The following is an 18,057-nucleotide window of genomic DNA, read 5'->3' as shown; positions in this document are numbered from 1 at the left end:
GGCCTCTCTCCTCAGGGCGTGTCTGCCTCACCTCAAGGCCTCTCTGTTCTTCAAGAACTGTGTGTCCGACATGTGCAAATTCCAGCGGCTGGAATCAGGGCTGTGTACCCACATGGCAGCCTTGACCGAGATCTGCCAGGACGCTGGCTACACGGTGAAGCCTTGGAGGCATCCCCAGTTCTGCCGTGAGTTGTGCGGAACGGCGGGAGCCCTTCCTTCACAGGCTGAGCCCCCTCAGGGGGTTCCCTGGTGGAACCCCTTTGCTTCCACAGGCGTGCAGGGAAAGCTGCGGTCAGAAACATGCACCAAGAAAAACCACACTCCCTGGCAAACTCGGAGCCCTCCCAGCCTCTCGAGGCTATACAGAGCAATGCACGTCTGTGTAGACGCGTGCCCAGGTTGTCCTCTGCACACAGAACACGCAGACTCCCGGCATGAGTGGGAGCACCGTGACTGCCTCACGGCCCCCTCACGGCCTCGCGGAGCTGGCTGTAGGGCAAGGCCATGCCCTTGATCAAGGCCCCGTGGGTGTTCTCCCCTGCTCTCCATCACCCTGACTGCTCACTGTGGCATGTCTATACAGAGCTGAGATGCTCGGATCTGTCTGTGCCCTCGGGCCTGCCTCTTGGTCGCCCCCTGCAGGCCACTCTCCTTGGTCCTGCTTCTCCCGGTCACTCTCTGCTTCTCGGGATGGGGCAGAAGCCTCTAGCTGGGGGCCCTCCGAATGGTGGCCTCCCAACAGACTTTGTTCCCTTGTCTCTGTCCTGCCCTCGGCTCTTCTCATGTCTGCTTCTCCCTCCCCCAGCCCTGACCTGCCCACCCGACAGCAGGTATAGTCTGTGCGCCCCGCGGTGCCCTGCCACCTGCTTTCCCAGATTCTTGGGCATGTCCTGTAAGAACCGCTGCGTGGAGGGCTGCGAGTGCAACCCGGGCTTCGTGCTCAGCGGTCTCCAGTGCATCCCCCAGTCCCAGTGCGGGTGTCTCGAGCCCACAGTGGGCTACTTCAAGGTGAGCCTCTGGCACTGGGTTGCTCCGCTGTGCCACCTCCCGTCCTGGAGTCTGGGTGAGCCTGTGTGCGGGACAGAAGGCTGGGAAGCTACTCAGTGTGGACAGCTTGGGGGGTGGGGGGGACGTTCAGGGCCAGATCTGCTTCCCCATGCCCCAGAGTCATTTCCCCAGAGTTTCTCATCCTCTGAGGGCCTAGGCCGTTCTGTGTCATCTGCACAATCACAGACATCTCTCCAAACACCATGTCCTCCCGCGCCACGGACCCCTTTCTCTGCAGAAGGACTTTGGCGCCGACCTGGGCCCCTGTCCACACACTCCCTTAGAGGCAGCATTTGGAGCCAGACCCTCGTCTTCCATGCTTCTCTCTTCCTTCTTTGCCTGTCCCTCACCTTGTCCCTGGGAATGGCGTCTGTCACAGCCCTCAGCCCTGCTCCGGGCTGGCCCGCTGAACCCTCTATCCGAGCCTGGCTCCCACGTCAATTTCACCTTCTCTGCAACCCCTTTGTCTCTGCTCTGCCTCCCAGCCACCGTGCCTGTCGGGAGTCCTTCACCTGCTCTGACGCTCTGCTCAAATGCCGCCTCCTCCTTGAAGCCCCCCTGATAAGCAAAGTCAGAAGGCTTCCCTCTACACTTCTGTAGAAGTGCTTATTTTCTGTGTCAACGGCAGGAAACTCTCGTTGGGTCCCCCGTTTTCTTCGGGTGCCTATCGTGTGGGGCACCTGATTTATTAATTTACTTGTTTACTGCCTCCCCTCCCCGCCACACACACCGGTCTGGGTCGTGAACTGTCGGGGGCAGGGACATCATTCATCCAGTTCATTCCTGAATCCCTAACATCTATCTAGTGCAGAGAGAGAACTCTCTGTTGAGATAGCAAAGGAGCAAACGAGTGAATGACTGAAGACATGGGCAAAGGCCAGACTTTGCAGCTAAGCCTGGAGCTTCGGGATGATGGGGGTGGCTCCCTGGCGAGCCAGCCAGGGATCTGAGTTGCCGTGGGCCAGCAGTCAGACCTGGAAATGATCTCTTTCCCTCCCTCCCTCCCTCCCTTCCTTCCCCCAGATAGGGGAGCAGTGGTTCCAGCCCGGTTGCCAGCAGCGCTGTACCTGTGAGAGCAACAATAGGGTTCGCTGTGCACAGTGGAGGTGCCAGGCCCAAGAGGTCTGTCGTCAGCAGGATGGCATCTATGGCTGTCATGCCCGCGGTGAGCAGGGGGAGAGGGGAGACTCTCCATGTGGCCTCGAGCGGGGTCGTGGCTCTACCCTAAAGCAGGCACCCCAGAGAGCTGGGGCCTGAACTGGGGGGCGGAGCGCTGAAAGGCATTGGCCCAAGCCAGAGCAGCCTCTTCACAGAGCTGGTGAGGTTTGGGCAGTCCCCGCACTTGGCCTTTCCAGGCCAAGCTGACCACACAGAGGAGGTCCCATTCCGTTCCGATGTGGACTGGCCGGGATGGCAGCTCAGGGCTCGGGGGTCTGTGAATTCCATCTCCTCCACCCCAGGGGCCGCCACCTGCAGTGTCTCAGGTGACCCGCACTACCTGACCTTCGACGGAGCCCTGACCCACCTCTCGGGCACCTGCACCTACGTCCTGACCCAACTTTGCCAGTCGAGGTCGCTAGAGAGCCATTTCGTCGTGAGCACCACCAATGAGTTTCGCCGCGGGAACCTGGAGGCCGCCTACGTCGGAGCCGTCCACGTGCAGGTCTTCAACCTGAGAATCTCACTGATCAAAGGCCACAAGGTCGTGGTGCGTGCCTCCGCCCACCTCCCCGGGCCCCACTTCCGCAGTCGGCTCCGCGGTTCTTCTCTGTCTGTCCCTGCGGGAGGGGGTCCGGCTTCTAGATCCCCTGGGGGTAGCTCCCAGCAAACCCAGCCCCGGTGTCAGAGATGCGTGGCCATCCCTGTCTGATCCCTGGTCCTGGCCCCCGTTATCCTTGTCCCAAGCGCCTTTCCCCACCGTCCTCCCTGCCTCTGTAGCTGAATGGTCGCCGGGTGGCCCTACCTCTGTGGCCTGCTCAAGGCCGGGTGAGCATAAGGCCCAGTGGCTCCTTTATCCTCCTCTACACGGACTTCGGGCTTCAAGTTCGCTATGATGGGAGCCACCTGGTCGAAGTGACGGTGCCGTCCTCCTACTCCGGCCGCCTCTGCGGGTTATGTGGTGAGTTCCCTGGGCATCTGCAGGCCCAGCGGGGACAATGGGCAGCAGTCTGTCCCGGTCCTGCTCATCTGTACATTTAATTAGGGGAAGAGAAAGAAGAGATGAACCTTGGTCTGTTGAGGGAAGAGTGACAGGGGACGCAGGGGAGTGGTCCCGGGTTGGGTCTGCTGCGGGGGGGGGGGGGGTGCCTCAGGGACCTCTAACTGGCCCCTCCTCCAGGCAACTACAACAACAATAGCCTGGATGACAGTCTGCTCCCCAACAAAACGCCTGTGGCCAGCTCTGACCGTCTGGCGGTTGCCTGGAAGTTACCAGAGTACTCGGAACCGGGGTGAGCCAGGAATGCGGGGAGCTGGACCTGGGGAGGACCCTCAGCGGGCAGCCTGGGGGGAGGTTCTCTGTGCATCCCCAATCTCTCTGAGCCTGGAACGGACCTCCCTTGCTCCCGTTTGCTCCTGGGTGTACTGATCTCCAAAGAGAGCCCTCGGGAAGTCCATCCTGAGAGCTCGCCTGGTTCCTTCCTGCTGCATCTTCTGACCTTCCTACTTGACCTTCCTACTTCCTACTTCCTACCTTCTCCTGTCCTCATCCCCCTCCCGTTTCCCCCCTCCACTTCTGCGTCAGCGTTTGGGAAGTTTCCTCCAATTCCAAATTCCCGTCCCTTCGCCTCTCCTCGTTTAGCTGCTTTGTGGAGGGTGCCAAGCCCTCCAGGTGCCTGGGGGACAAAGAAGCAAACATCTGGAAAAAGAATTGTGATATCTTAACGAACCCTCTGGGTAAGCATCCCTTGCTAGGCTACTTTTTCCTCCCCTAGTGGGAGGTCGAGGAGGGGAACTGGTCAGGAAGGGAGGAAGGATGAGACACGAAAGGGAGGGAAAGCCAGGAAGAGGGCAAGCAAAGGGAAGGGAAGGCAGAGGTGGTGTTCTCGGGAGCGTGGACAGATCTCTTTTTTTGCATTTCAGGTGGTAAGTTCTTAATAATTATGGGTTTTTAAATTTTTTTATCTGTTTATTTTGAGAGAGAGAGTGTGAGCAAGGGGCAGAACAGAGGCATGGGAGAGGGAGGGGAAAAATTCTCATGGAGCCTCCGCGTTGAGCACAGAGCCTGACGCGGGGCTCGATCTCACAACCCTGGTCTCAGCCAAAACCAATAGTTGGGTGCTTAACTGACTGAGCCCCCCCCAAGCACCCCAATAATTACTGGGTTTTGCTTGAAATGGGTGTGGAATTCACCCCAAAGTGGTGACGTGGTTCTTTGCCTTTCCAAGCCGACTCTCGGTACATTGTTTCTTCCTCTAGGACCCTTCTCCCGGTGCCACGGGGTGGTGCCCCCGAAGTCCAGCTTCGCCAGCTGTGTGTATGGCCAGTGTGGGACCAAAGGTGACACCCTGGCCCTGTGCCGCTCCCTGCAGGCCTATGCATCCCTGTGCTCGCACGCCGGCCAGGCCCTCACCTGGCGAAATAGCAGCTTCTGCCGTGAGTGACCCGACCACCTGCTCCCGAAGCCTCCAGATCCCTTTCTCTCGTCCTCTTCAAGTCCGCGTCTCTGCACTCCCTTCACAGCCTGGCCCTCAGCCCCACAGGGAACGCTCCTCCCTTGCCCTCTTTCCAGTCTCTCCAAGCCCACCACCTCCCCTTCTCAGCTTGTCTGCCTGCCCTGAGAGCCTCCTCCATCTGACTCCCTCCTCACCCCACACCACCCTCATTTGCTTCTGCGTCTTTCCCGTCTGACCTGGGCCACGTTCTTCCTTACTCTCTTTTCCAGGAACTCTTTTTTCTTTTTAAATTGTGGTAAAATATACATAACATAAAACTTCCCATTTTATTTTTTTATTTTTATTTTTTAAAGATTTTATTTATTCATTGGACAGACAGAGATCACAAGTAGGCAGAGAGGCAGGTAGAGAGAGAGGAGGAAGCAGGCTCCCCGCCAAGCAGAGAGCCTGATGCGGGGCTCGATCCCAGGACCCTGAGATCATGACCTGAGCTGAAGGCAGAGGCTTTAACCCACTGAGCCACCCAGGTGCCCCAAAACTTCCCATTTTAATGATTTTTAAGTATTCAGGTCTGCGGTGTCCAGTACATTCATAGGGCTGTGCCCCCGTGCCCACTCTCGGTTTCCAGAACTTTTTCATCTTTCCAGACTGAAACTCTGCACCCATGAAACACAGACACCATCTTCTCCCCACCCCAGCCCCGGGCCACCACTGTTGTGCTGTGTGTCCATGAATCTGACAACTCGGGGGACTTCATATAAGCGAAATCACCCAGTGTGTATCCATTGGTCTGAGGAACCTTCTCGGGCCCTCTCTGCCCCGAGGTCAGGCAGCTGGAAGTCACAGGGCTTTCTTCTGCTTTCTTTCTGGTTTGCTCTTAGCTCTGAAGTGTCCCCCCGGCAGCAGCTACCACCCCTGTGCCCACCCCTGCCCGGCCACCTGCCTCAGCCGGAACAGCCCAAGAGACTGCCCCGCGGAGCTGCCCTGCACGGAGGGCTGTGAGTGCCGGCAAGGCCACGTCCTGAGCGGAACCTCCTGTGTGCCCTTCAGCCAGTGTGGCTGCGTCCACCAGGACGGTTCCTACCACCCGGTGAGGGGCTAGACCGCGACGCCCCATGTTAGGGGGGTGGGAGGGCTCAGAGCCTGTGAAGGGGTAGCGGTGGGTGGGACAGGGGGGCGGTCTAGGGGGCTGAGCAGCAAACCCAGAAGCCAAAAAGGTTGAGGGAGGCTAGGGATGGAGAGAAGCGGTCAAGGGCAGCCAGCCCCGGGGCCGGGGGGTGCTGGTGAGTCGGGGGGGAGTTCAGTCCGACGCCGGCTTCCAGCCTTCCGTTGGCTCTGCTGATGCCCACGTCCCACAGGTCGGGGAGAGCTGGTACACAGACAACACGTGTTCCAGGCTCTGCACCTGTTCCACGCACAGCAACATCTCCTGCCGCCAGAGTACCTGCAAGCCAGGCCAGCTGTGCCGGCCCCTGGACGGCCTGCTGCGCTGCCGAACCTCAGGTAAGAGACTCTGGAGTGCAGTGGGGCGGGGGGGCGGGGGGCGGCACCTGTGAAGTGCATCTGCTCTCCTGGGCTCCCCTCCCTGCCTTCCTGAAGACCTTTCGTGGGGGGGGGGGTTGGGGCGGGGGATGCTGACCCCTGTGCCATCAGGAAGGGCTCCTCGGGTTCCCTTGTGGTTCTCTCGGCCACGAGCTTTGATGGGACAACACCACCCACCGGCCGCCAAGCCTCCTCCCCGTGGGGGCTGGACCGCTCCTCAGCCCTCCCCCTTCGCCAGGCGTGGGAGTGTGTCGCACCTCGGACCGCTCCCCGTACGTGACGTTCGATGGCATTCTCCACACCATCCGAAACACCTGCACTTACGTCCTGCTGCAAGTGTGCCACTCCACCACGGACCTGCCTTTCTTCAAGATCAGCGGCAAGCACGGGAAACGGAGAGGCCGCTCGGCTGCTTTCTACCTCCACCGGCTCCATATCGACATCTCTGACACCCGGGTCACCTTGGGAGAGGGCCACCACGTGCTGGTGAGCTGGGCAGCGGCGTGGGGGGTGGGGAGGGAGAACGCCAGCCTTGACGTCTATCTTTCTTCCCACTCATCTGCACTGCCTGCTTCTCTAGATCAACGGTACACAGGCCACCCTTCCCTCAACCCGCCAGATCCGGGGGGTCAAAATCTCTGCCAGTGGCATCTACACCGTGCTCAGTGTCAACATCGGGCTGCAGGTCAAGTTTGACGGCAAGGGCTTCTTAGAGGTCCAGCTCCCTACAGCCTATTACCAAAAGGTGGGGGCAACCCCTAGCTCTTCCCCCCCCCCCCGGGAACCCGCCTCCAGAGGGCGCTGAGCCCTCTCCAGACCCAAGTGGTCATTCCCCAGAAAGGAGGAGGGCCGGGAGGGCGCCTTTTTCTTAGGAGTGGAAATGCAGGCGCCCACGAGAAAGGCTCTTCTGCCTGCCCCTGGCCGGCCACTGAGAACCCCTTCGCCACCCCCTCCCCAGGTCTGTGGCTTGTGCGGGAACTTCAATGATGAAGAGGAAGATGAGCTCATGATGCCCAGTGATGAACTAGCGCAGAATGACACTGAATTGGTGGACAGTTGGCAAGATGGGGAGTCTGACCCCAAGTAATTGTCCCCAAAGCCTTGCCATCTTCCCAGCAATGCAAGCTGGGATCCCAGACTATCTGGCAGGGGCTAGGAGGACCGGAGCCTTCCTGTCTGTCTGTACCTTGACAGAGGATGGCTTCTGGGTCCCCGGAACCTCTCAGGGGAGACATGAAAGTCTTCCCTGTTTTGGGGTTTCAAAACGCGGGAGGGGACGGAAGCTGCAGGGAACGTGGCCAGAGCTCATTCCAGCTTCCTGGTGAAGACAAGGGGGTCTTTCGAGTTACTGGGGAGCGCCAAGTCACGTTCATAGGTGCGGGCAGTGGCTGTCCCTCTGATGATCTCTTTCTCCTCTGCAGATGCCAACCAGATGACCAGATGGTACAAGCAGAGATGAAGGAGAAATCAGATACAAACTGCAGGTTGGCTGACCTAGTCAGAGCCCAGGAGCAGTGCCAGACGGCCTTGCGGGCTCCAGCCTGGGCGAAGTGTGCCAGCCACGTCGTCCTCGGGCCCTTCCTGCTCAACTGTACCTACAGCCTCTGTCAGGTTGGAAGGCTGAGCCGCGCCCTCTGTGAATCTTTGGAAAACTTCGGGGCCGCCTGCCGGGCCCAGGGCCTCAAGCCCCCGACCTGGAGAAACAGCAGTTTCTGCCGTGAGTGTCCCCTACGGTCACCGCAGACCCTCCCACACCTTGTTTCTGTCTCTGTACCCCTTAAAGTGCCTGTCCTCCTTTCCCCTTGTTCCTGACCTGGGCCTGACCTCGTTGTTCCGATGTGGCTCATTCACAATTGGCTCGCAGCCGGCACCCCTACCACCGGGACAGCATGGGCAACTTCTCATCACCCGTTTTTTTCCAAAGGAAATGTGACGGTTACTCCCCTGCATGGCTCCTGGCTCCAGGGTTAAATCCAAGCTCCTTTCGGAGATATCCGAGACCCTGCCGTCTGTCCTGGCTTGTCCTCTCTCGCCCCTTTCGCTGTGTGCCTGCCCACCCCCTGCACCAGACCACCCCGCTCCCCCACCCACCGTACGGGGCTTGCTTTTCCTCACCCCTCCCTGCCTCTCTCCGCGTTGCTCCCTGTACCTGGAAAGTTCTTTCTTCTTGTCACCTGGCAGACTCCTGGGTATCCTTTTGCAGCTCTTAAAAATTCTTTTTCAAGTTAGAATTCATATACCGTGATATTCACCAATTTAAAAGTATATACAATTTCCTGGTTTTGTAGGATCTTTTTTTTTCTTTTTAAGATTTTATTTATTTGACAGACAGAGATCACAAGTAGGCAGAGAGGGAGGCAGAGAGAGAGGGGGAAGTAGGCTCCCTGCTGAGCAGAGAGACCGACGCGGGGCTCGATCCCACGACCCTAGGATCATGACCTGAGCTGAAGGCAGAGGCTTTAACCCACCGAGCCACCCAGGTGCCCCGTGTTTTTGTAGGATCTTTACAAGGTTTTGCAACCATCACATTATGTAATTCCAGAAACTTTTAAACTTTAAGACAGTGGTTAATGTGTTTTTATTTTATTTTATTTTATTTTAAAGATTTTATTTATTTATTTGACAGAGATCACAAGTAGGCAGAGAGGCAGGCAGAGAGAGAGGGGGAAGCAGGCTCCCCATCGAGCAGAGAGCCCGATGCGGGGCTCGATCCCAGGACCCTGGGATCATGACCTGAGCTGAAGGCAGAGGCTTAACCCACTGAGCCACCCAGGCACTCCATTAACGTGTTTTTAGTATGTGATGCATTCACAAGGTTCAGGAACTTTTTTTAAAAAGATTTTCTTTATTTATTTGAGAGAGACAGAATGCCCAAGACAAGGGGTGGAGAAGGGAAACGGGAGGGGGAGAAGCAGGCTTCCCAGTGAGCAGGGAGTCTGATGTGGGGCTCAGTCCCAGGACCCTGGGATCATGACCCCAGCCGAAGTAGACGTTTAACCGACTGAGCCACCCAGGCGCCCCTCTTTATTTATGACTTTATTAATTAACTACTTTTTAATTGGTTAAATTATTAATTTGGCCTCACTACCGTGGGACTTGAACTCACGACTACGAGGTCAAGACCTGAGCTGAGATCCAGAGGGGGATGCTTAACCGACTAGCCACCAGGTGTCCCGAGAGTAGCCCTCTATTAGTGCTATGAGCTACACACATCTTTCCAGTTCTCATTTTTTCATCTTTGACTTTTTTTGTCATGTATGTATGTATGTATATGTGGGATAGCGTATGTTAGTCTTTGTTCTGTGGCTTCTGCATTTCGAGCCATAGTGACAAATACACATTTCAAAGTTAAAGAATTTGCTCGTGTTTTGCTCCAGCATTTTTATGGTCTGTCTTCCTTCCTTCCTTCCTTCCTTCCTTTCTTCCTCTCTCTCTAAGTAAGCTCTACACCCAGTGTGGGGCTACCAACTAAGCCAGCCAAGCACCCCTACCCTTATGGTTTATTTTTTTAAAATATTTAAATGTTTTATCCACAGGGATTTTTGTCCTGGTACACAATATAAGATACGAATTACCTTTGGTTTTTTTGTTTGTTTTTGTTTTAAAGATTTTATTTATTGGTACGTCTGGGTGGCTCAGTCAGTTAAGCATCTGCCTTCAGCTCAGATCATGATCCCAGGCTCCTGGGATCGAGTCCCACATTGGGCTCCTTGTCCAGCAGGGAACCTGCTTCTCTCTCTGCCTCTGCCTGCCACTCTGCCTGCTTGTGCTCTCTCTCTCTCTGACAAATAAATAAATAAAATCTTTTTTTTTTTTTTAAGATTTTATTTATTTATTTGACAGAGATCACAAGTAGGCAGAGAGGCAGGCAGAGAGAGGGGGAGAAGCAGGCTCCCTGCTGAACAGAGAGCCCGATGCGGGGCTCAGTCCCAGGACCCCAAGATCATGACCTGAGCCAAAGGCAGAGGCTTAACCGACTGAACCACCCAGGCGCCCCTAAATAAAATCTTTAAAAAAAAAAAGATTTTATTTATTTATTCTAGAGATGGGGGAGGAGTAGAGGGAGAGGGAGAAGCAGACTCACTGCTGAGTGCAGAGCACCCCACCCCCTCCCAGCCCTCAACCCTGAGATCACAACCCCAGCCAAAATCAGGAGTCGGAGGCTTAATGGACTGAGCCAACTGGGTGCCCCCCACCTTTTTTTGAACATTTCATTTATTTATTTGACAGAGAGAGAGACAGTGAGAGAGGGGATATAAGCAGGGGGAGTGGGAGAGGGAGAAGCAGGTCTCCTGTCAAGCAGGGAGCCTGATGCAGGGCTCCATCCCAGGACCCTGAGATCATGACCCAAGCCGAAGGCCGAGGCTTAACAACTGAGCCACCCAGACACCCCCCCTCCAGCATTCTTTTTTTTTTTTTTTAAGATTTCATTAATTTATATGACAGACAGAGATCACAAGCAGGCAGAGAGACAAGCAGAGACAGAGGAAGGGAAGCAGACTCCCCGCTGAGCAGAGAGCCCAACGTGGGGCTCGATCCCAGGACCCTGGGATCATGACCTGAGTTGAAGGCAGAGGCTTTACCCCACTGAGCCACCCAGGGGCCCCCCTCTCCAGCATTCTTAAATCACCAGTCTCTTCTCCCACTGACCAAGATGGCGTGATTTATTGTATACTAAGTTCCCTCCGTATTTGGGTCCCTGTCTGGGCTTCCTCTCCCTTCCATTGCTCTGTCTGTCTCCACCTACCAGTAGCCCAGTATTGTGACTGTTGAGAGTTTCAACTGTGTTTTCAATTCCGATAGGGACATTCACTCCTCACCGCTCTTTTCTTTCCTTTCTGGTTTTATTGTTGTTGTTTTAACATTTTCCTGGCTTTTCTGGTTTGTTCCTATCTTCCTCTCCACTTTAATATCTTCTCGCCCTACTAAAAACCCCGAACAAAATCCTGCTGGTGTATTGTACTGCGATCACCTGCATCGTCTCCGTTCACGTAGGGACGACCGACTTCTCTATTATGTTGCAGACTCTCGCTCTCTGTCCACACTTCCATGTGATCACAGGTACTTCGCGGAAAGGGTTCCGTGGAACTCCTCCAACAGAGTGAATGCTGCCGTGCTCTGTGCACCTGTTACACACGCACGCCTGTGCCACGCTCGCTGACCGTACACATCAAGGTCGCTGTGGCTGCTGGCTGACCTCTGTCTCCCACACTGCACTGGGAGGGCCATTCTTACTCCTTTCTTTCCCTGGGGCCTGGCACAGAGCCTGCGCTCAGTAAATGTTTACCCCCCCCTCCCCCAGCTCTGGAATGTCCTGCCCACAGCAGCTACTCCAACTGTCTTCCCTCCTGCTTACCTTCCTGCTTGGACCTCACGGGCCAGTGCGGTGGCCCCAAAGTCCCGTCCACCTGCAAGGAGGGCTGCCTTTGCCTGCCCGGCTACGTGCTCAGTGGGCAGCGGTGTGTGACCAGGAGTCAGTGCGGTTGCGTCAACGACTACGGCAGCTCCTTCCCCGTGAGTGGGGATGGGAAGTAGGGGTGGGGACCCCTCGAGGTTGGTGTTATCTGTTTTCCTATTTTTCTGTCAGCCTGGGGCACCCGTGTCTCTGTGGCTGGCCCCGGGGGATGCAGGCTGGTGACCGGGCAGGGTGCTGTCCGGCCAGGCCTGGGCTGGGGGCTGCATGGTGGTTTGAGGTTTGGGATCTGAGGAATCCAAACAACTGGGATGGGATCTGGTATAGCAGAAGGAGCGGGGCCTTGGCTCAAATCCCGCGGGTACCACCCACGAGTGTGTTACCTCAGTTTTATCATCTGTAAGTTGGGTACTTTCCTGAACAACGTATGTAAGACACCAAACGTGATGCCTCTAAGAGGTGTACAGGGACAGCAGGGTGCAGGTGGCCTGTGACTGCCTCCAGCCTGGGCCAGCGAAGCCATTCAGACCGTGGGCCTCGGCTGACCAGGCGGGAGAAAGGGGAACTGGCCCTTCCCTCCTCACTCCCCGATTCTCCCCGTGCCTTCTCTAGGAGGGTAAGACCTGGATCTCCATTCGCTGCACCAGGAGCTGTGTCTGCACCTTGGGGACCGTCCACTGCCAGCCCTTCAGTTGCCCCCCTGGCTCCCACTGCGAGCCCAAGGCCGGGGGCACGGGCAGCTGTGAAATTAACAGTAAGAGGGACCACTGGGGAGGCGGAGCAAAAGGCAGGAGCCGAGGGGCTCAGGCTGGGTAGGCCTGGAGACCGAAGGGGCCGCAGCACAGGGTGCGGGGTGGGCCTGTGGCCTCGTTTGGGCTCTCACCAACTCTGTGGCCGACTCCAGGACTCACTCTCTTAAGTGCAGAAACAGGAGATGGGGCCAGGTTTGTAACTGGGGCTGGGAAAGAGAGAAGGCTGAAGGTCAGGTAGCCAGGGAGCCCAGGGCCGTAGAGGGATGGGGCCGTGTGTGTTATATCTGGACAGGGTCCCTTCTCAGGGCTGGCCCTTCTTGGCAGAGTCGGACCAATGCTCCATTTACGGGGACCCCCATTACCGTACCTTTGATGGCCTCAGCTACCTCTTCCGCGGCCGCATGACCTACACGCTGATAAAGGCCATCGGCGTGCTCCCTGCTGGGGTGGTGCCTTTGGTCGTGGAAGGGCGCAACAAAGTGTATTCATCCTGGAGCCCTATCTACCTGCACGAGATCATCGTAATGGTCTACGGCTACACAGTCCAGCTCAAGACTCATCTGGAGCTGGTGGTAAGAGCCAGTCCAGGCCAGGAGGGGCTGGGGAAGCAGGCCAGGCCGTGGGAAGCCACTGAACACAGGTGAAGGCAGGACTCCTTGTTCCCCGGAAAGGTCCTGGCCTGGGCTGCCTCGCCATCGAGTTCAGAATCGGTGCCCACACTCAGAGGCAGAGGAGGGTGGTGGGATGGAGCAAAAGGTTGGAGAGAGACGGGGAGAGAGAGAGGGAAGGAGAGAACAGGGGGTTCAAAGGGGAAGCTGGGCTGAGTAGTACAGGGGGCATCCACTCGGTCAAGTGTTTTTGCAAGGAAGAGGTTATGGCTGCAAAGGGAGGCGACCTTGGGGAGGTCTTTGCCACATGGGGTAGCAAAGCCTACTGGGGAACCTCCGAATGATGGCACCCAGATACCCAGCCGTGCAGAGAGGCAGCGGAGGTCAGGCTTACTCCAGACTCTCGGCGGCTCCCGCCCGCCTTCTCCAGGTCAACAACCAGAGGACGGCCATCCCCTACAAGCCCAGCGACCGGCTGCAGGTCACCCTGCGGGGCCATCGCCTGTATCTTATCACCGACTTTGAGATGGTTGTCACCTTCGATGGAGGCAAAAACGCAGGTACCTGAGAGTGGGGAGGGGAGAGCAGAGGCGATGTTCCCGCGCTGGGTCAGGGAAAGCCACATTGTCGGCGGGCCAGCCATGGTGAGGAGCCCCGAGTGGGTCCAGGGCCCCCAGTGCCAGGGGAGCAGCCAGGAGCGGCGGGGAGGAGGGGAGAGCCTCACTTCCGGACACTCCTTCCTCCCGCAGTGATCACGCTGCCCAACAAGTATAAGGGGCTTGTGCGTGGCCTGTGCGGGAACTTCGACGGGAACAAGAGTAATGACTTTATGCTGCCCGACGGCACCATCACCCAGAACCTGGTCACCTTCGGCAACAGCTGGGAGGTACAGAGGATCACGGGAGTTGACCTCGCCCGCTTCTCAAGGTGAGAGGGCTAGCTCGGAGCACGGAGGCCTGGCCCCTGGGGAGGTAAGCATCAGCCCGGTGTCTGCCCACGCCCGCTCACCCCGTATCCTTAGCAGAGAAGGACCCCCGAGGGCCTGATTTTCTCATCCTGCCATTGCCTCAGACCCACTGCGGGGGCACCGGCCCTACGGGCCCCAGACTGTGGCCTGTGCCTCCCCATTCCTCCCCCTGCCGCTTCCTCCCAGGGTCACGGTCCTCAGGGGCCTCACCTGGCCCCCCCTTGGTCTCTGCTCTAGGGCTATACAAGAGGAGGAAGAGGAGGAGAAGAAGGAGTCAGGCTTCCATGTGTCAGAATGCGGCCCAGAGCAGCTAGAGCTCATCAACAGCACCCAGGCGTGCAGGGTGCTGGTGGACCCCCAGGGCCCCTTTGCTGCCTGTCACCTGACTGTGGCCCCCGAGCCCTTCCAGGAGTGAGTCAAGGCCCCAGGCCACATGGAAGTGGCCTTTCTGCGGGTCCTGCTGCCCATTCTGTGATCCGAGCCCCATCTGGCTCACTTCTTTCTCTTGGTGGCTTCCGTTCCTGGTGACTCCCCCCGCTATGCTCACACTCATGCACACACGCGCGCGCGCGCACACACACACACACACACACACACACACCCTGCCTGCTGTCTTTCTGCTGGGGCTTACCAGGTCCTCTTCTGCAGGGCTGGGTCTCCTTGCCTCCCCACCCCCTAACCGCCCTGCTGCCCCCAGGCACTGTGTGTTTGATCTGTGTGCCGCGCGGAACCCCAGAGAGCAGGAGGAACTGCGATGCCAGGTCCTCAGCGGGTACGCCATCATCTGCCAGGAGGCGGGCGCCGCCCTGGCCGGCTGGCGGGACCACACCCGCTGCGGTGAGGCACTGACCTTCCCCAGCAGCTGCTCCCCGACCCTCGAGGCCGTTTCTGCCCCCTGCTCGGCTCTGAGCCCCCACCCTTGCCCTGCTTGGGCGTCCCGCCTTGTCCTCCACTTCCGACTCCCCGAGGACCCCGTCCTCCCCAGCCAGCCTCCCTTTCAGCCCCGGCCTGGCCGGGAAGCCTCGCCCCAGCCCCGCCCTCCCATCCCGGTCTGGTTCTTGCCCGGGCCCAGCCTTGCTCTGCCACTTCCTTAGTGCGCTTTAATGTCAGACCAAAAGACACCCGAAGCCGGCCCCCTCTTTGGCCTCCTGGCCTATACCAAGCTCTGTGTTCTGGTGGGTGACCGCGTCCCCCCTCCAGCTGCCAGACCCCGTGGTCCCCATACCTGTTGGCTCCATCCCCGCCCAGCCACCTGCTCACTCCGACTTTCCCATCAGCCTTGGCATGTCCGGCCAACACTGTCTATCGGAGCTGTATGACCCCCTGCCCAGCCTCCTGTGCCCACCTGGCGGCCCCTAAGGACTGCAAGGGCCCCTGCGTGGAGGGCTGTGCCAGCCTCCCGGGCTACGTCTACAGCGGTGCCCAGAGCCTCCCCCTGGCCCACTGTGGCTGCACCAGCAACGGAGTCTACTACCAGGTCCGCGCGGGGAGGGGGAGGCCCTGCGGGGACAGGAGAGTCCGAGGAGGGAGGAAAGCCAGACTGCCTCCTCCCGGCCCTTCTCCCCTCTGCAGCGGGGTGACAGCTTTGTGACTGAGGATTGCTCTCAGCGCTGCACCTGTGCCCGCTCTGGGGCGCTGCTGTGTGAGCCCCTCAGCTGCCGTGCTGGGGAGATCTGCACCCTGGGGAACCTCACTCGTGGCTGCTTCCGAGGTGAGCCTAGACCTCTCTGGGGCTTCAAGCTGCCCCCGCATGTGGGGGGTGGGGTGGATGCTGTGTCCTGCCTGAGACCCCTGCCTTCACTATCAGGAAGTGACAGTGAATCTTAATCCCGCTCTTTCCTCCTTTCTCAGGAGGGCCCCGAGGGAGTGAACAGCTGCTCCCTGTCAGGCACGGGGCCGGGCCTTTTCCTGGCATTAGCTCCCTCCGCCCTCCCCTCTCCCTGGCTGGCAGGTATCCTTCTAGAACCTTCCATAACCCCGTTTATCCGTACAGAAAGCCCGTGTCTGCAGAACCCCTGTCAGAATGACGGGCGGTGCTGGGAGCAGGGAACCCATTTCACCTGTGAGTGTGAACTTGGTTATGGGGGACACCTCTGCACAGAGCCTCGGGATGGGCCAGCCCCTGGAAAGCCAGGTGAGAACTTCATCCCAAGCTCCCAGGTGACTGAGGAAAGGGATTCCAAGGCTGGTCTTTGAGAAACACTGGCCAAGATGGCACCCCAGACTCTAGGGGACCAGCGGGACGAACGGGGCCCCTTAACAAGGCTGATGGGAGTTGTGTGTCCAGAAACTGAAAGGGATCCTAGGGGTATGGTACCAAGGCCTTGGAGCAACAGCCTTCTGGAGGGAGACCTAGCCACACCCCGTGAGTTAGGGTCGCCATCCTTTCTGGATGGCCACTTAGGATCCAATGAGAGTGTCTCCTTCCCCATGCCTTCCTGACCTGTATCCCTACGTTCTGTCGCCTGCACCCCAGGGGCATCCAACTTTGTGGCCGTCCTGTTGGGGATGCTTGTGCCTGTGGTGGTTCTGGTGCCCGCAGTGACCAGAGAATGTCTTTCCAGGAAGGGGAGGAGGAGGAGGTGAGTTCTGGGAAAAGGGACGAGCAGGGGTGGGTGGCGATGAGTCAGCAGGGGAGCGGGCACCTACCCTCCTCTGTTCCCCACAACCCCCAGGGAGAAAATGCAGAGCCAGAACACAGACAGGCTGGCAGACGCTGGTGAGAACCATTCCTGCCCCAGCACCTTGGCGACTGGGAGCCGAGTCTGCCTCTGATAACAGGTTTTCTCACTTTTCTCCTCAGATTTTGTTCCAGACCATGTTGTTCAAGTTCCTCAGTTTTGAGTTGTCCTCAAAAAAGGAGAGAGAAAATAAAATTTATTTTTGAAATGTGAATTCCCACGTGATTGTGGGAGAGGAAGGGTCTGTGACGTGGGTCCTGGGGCAGGAGAGTGGAGTAGGAGGGAGGGACACAGGGGCGCGGGCGGTGTGGGGAGGCTGGGGCTGGGTGCCCTGCAAAACGTCCGGACGGGTGGGGGACCGACGTCTGCCTGTGCTTTGGACAAAGTCGTTTGGGGTCGGGGCGTCCAGCCCTCTGGCTTCTGGGCAACAGGAGAAAAGACTGCGTTGTCCGTCTTCCCAGAAACCTGGGGCTCGTGGAAGGTGATCCTGAGGATTCTGACATTTCCGACAATGAGATTAATCACCGGGTGCAGGCTAGGGATGGGGAATGTGGCTTCTTCCAAAGGGCCGATGGCCTGTGACCCTCTGGAGGCCTCCACCTTCTGCATCAGTCCATTTCCCAAAAGGGCATAGGGGCAACTGAGGGTGGGGTCCGGGGGCCCAGGAGTTCGGAGCCCCATCCTAGCGGGAGTGGCCGGCTAACCTCAGCCTGAGGCCAAAGGGCATCCGTTCTGACCCCTCCTGACCCCTCCCCCGGGGTCCCGTGCATCCCATCAGCCAGGTCCCCGCTTGGGGGTAGGGGCTGGGACATCCTGCTTGGGCCCCAAGAAGGAAAAGGCGGCCACCAGCTGGGGTTGGGGTGGTCAGGATGGAGGACCCCAAGGGATGGAAGGGGGGTGCCAAAGCAGGCAGGACACTGGGTCCTGTGCTTGTTCTCTGAGATGATCCTTGAAGCCCCCTATGTTTAAGGAATTGAGTTCCTAGCTGGGTGGGGAGGGGTCCGCAGAGGAATGTATGGCCCCTGACCAGGCTGGCTGCGGGGAGCCCTCTGGAGCTGGGCATGGGAGGAGCACTCGGGGGTTCTACGAGCTGGCTGGTGCTTCAGCCTGGGCGTGGGGGGCTCCCTGCTGCACACCTGCCCCCATGTCAGCTCCCTTCACCTCCTGTTTGCCCGTTTACCTGTTACTCATTTGTGCCCTGTCATCTTGACCTCTGTTCCTCGCTTCAACAACTTGAGGCCACCTGATCTAGCCCAAATATCTGGTTGGCAGGGGAAAGGGCTGGCCTGGGCCGGCATCCTCCAGATAGACCTCCTCCTCTGGGACCCAGGCCCCCTCCATCTTTGTCAGGAGAGAGTCCCTCCCAGACCCCTTAGGTGTACAAAACATGGGTGACGGTGCATCAAGGGAGGGGACAGAGAATTCCCAAAGTA

General features: G+C 58.2%; 1 protein-coding gene across 1 annotated transcript in view; it reads left to right on the top strand.

The window, feature by feature from the left end:
- Positions 1-16,836, top strand: part of ZAN (zonadhesin) — a gene marked incomplete at its 5' end in the record, with an annotated part of 33,720 nt that extends 16,884 nt beyond the window's left edge. Inside the window, 27 exons of the mRNA XM_080830420.1 lie at positions 16-185; positions 806-1,008; positions 2,071-2,212; positions 2,508-2,755; positions 2,986-3,166; positions 3,386-3,497; positions 3,848-3,942; positions 4,465-4,641; positions 5,543-5,751; positions 6,020-6,164; positions 6,442-6,689; positions 6,784-6,948; positions 7,162-7,286; positions 7,625-7,926; positions 11,506-11,717; positions 12,229-12,370; positions 12,693-12,940; positions 13,407-13,536; positions 13,726-13,903; positions 14,181-14,354; positions 14,641-14,780; positions 15,221-15,420; positions 15,516-15,654; positions 15,937-16,077; positions 16,420-16,525; positions 16,619-16,662; positions 16,747-16,836. Coding sequence (XP_080686546.1) covers positions 16-185; positions 806-1,008; positions 2,071-2,212; positions 2,508-2,755; positions 2,986-3,166; positions 3,386-3,497; positions 3,848-3,942; positions 4,465-4,641; positions 5,543-5,751; positions 6,020-6,164; positions 6,442-6,689; positions 6,784-6,948; positions 7,162-7,286; positions 7,625-7,926; positions 11,506-11,717; positions 12,229-12,370; positions 12,693-12,940; positions 13,407-13,536; positions 13,726-13,903; positions 14,181-14,354; positions 14,641-14,780; positions 15,221-15,420; positions 15,516-15,654; positions 15,937-16,077; positions 16,420-16,525; positions 16,619-16,662; positions 16,747-16,787 — 4,417 coding nt within the window. The 3' untranslated portion in view covers positions 16,788-16,836. The remainder of the gene's footprint in view (positions 1-15; positions 186-805; positions 1,009-2,070; positions 2,213-2,507; positions 2,756-2,985; positions 3,167-3,385; positions 3,498-3,847; positions 3,943-4,464; positions 4,642-5,542; positions 5,752-6,019; positions 6,165-6,441; positions 6,690-6,783; positions 6,949-7,161; positions 7,287-7,624; positions 7,927-11,505; positions 11,718-12,228; positions 12,371-12,692; positions 12,941-13,406; positions 13,537-13,725; positions 13,904-14,180; positions 14,355-14,640; positions 14,781-15,220; positions 15,421-15,515; positions 15,655-15,936; positions 16,078-16,419; positions 16,526-16,618; positions 16,663-16,746) is intronic.
- Between the last annotated feature and the right edge of the window lie 1,221 nt (positions 16,837-18,057).

The sequence above is a fragment of the Martes martes genome (assembly GCF_963455335.1).
Source record: "Martes martes genome assembly, chromosome: 18".
Lineage (NCBI taxonomy): Eukaryota > Metazoa > Chordata > Mammalia > Carnivora > Mustelidae > Martes > Martes martes.
Note: the sequence above shows the minus strand (reverse complement) of the source record. Positions and strands in the feature narration are given on the sequence as shown.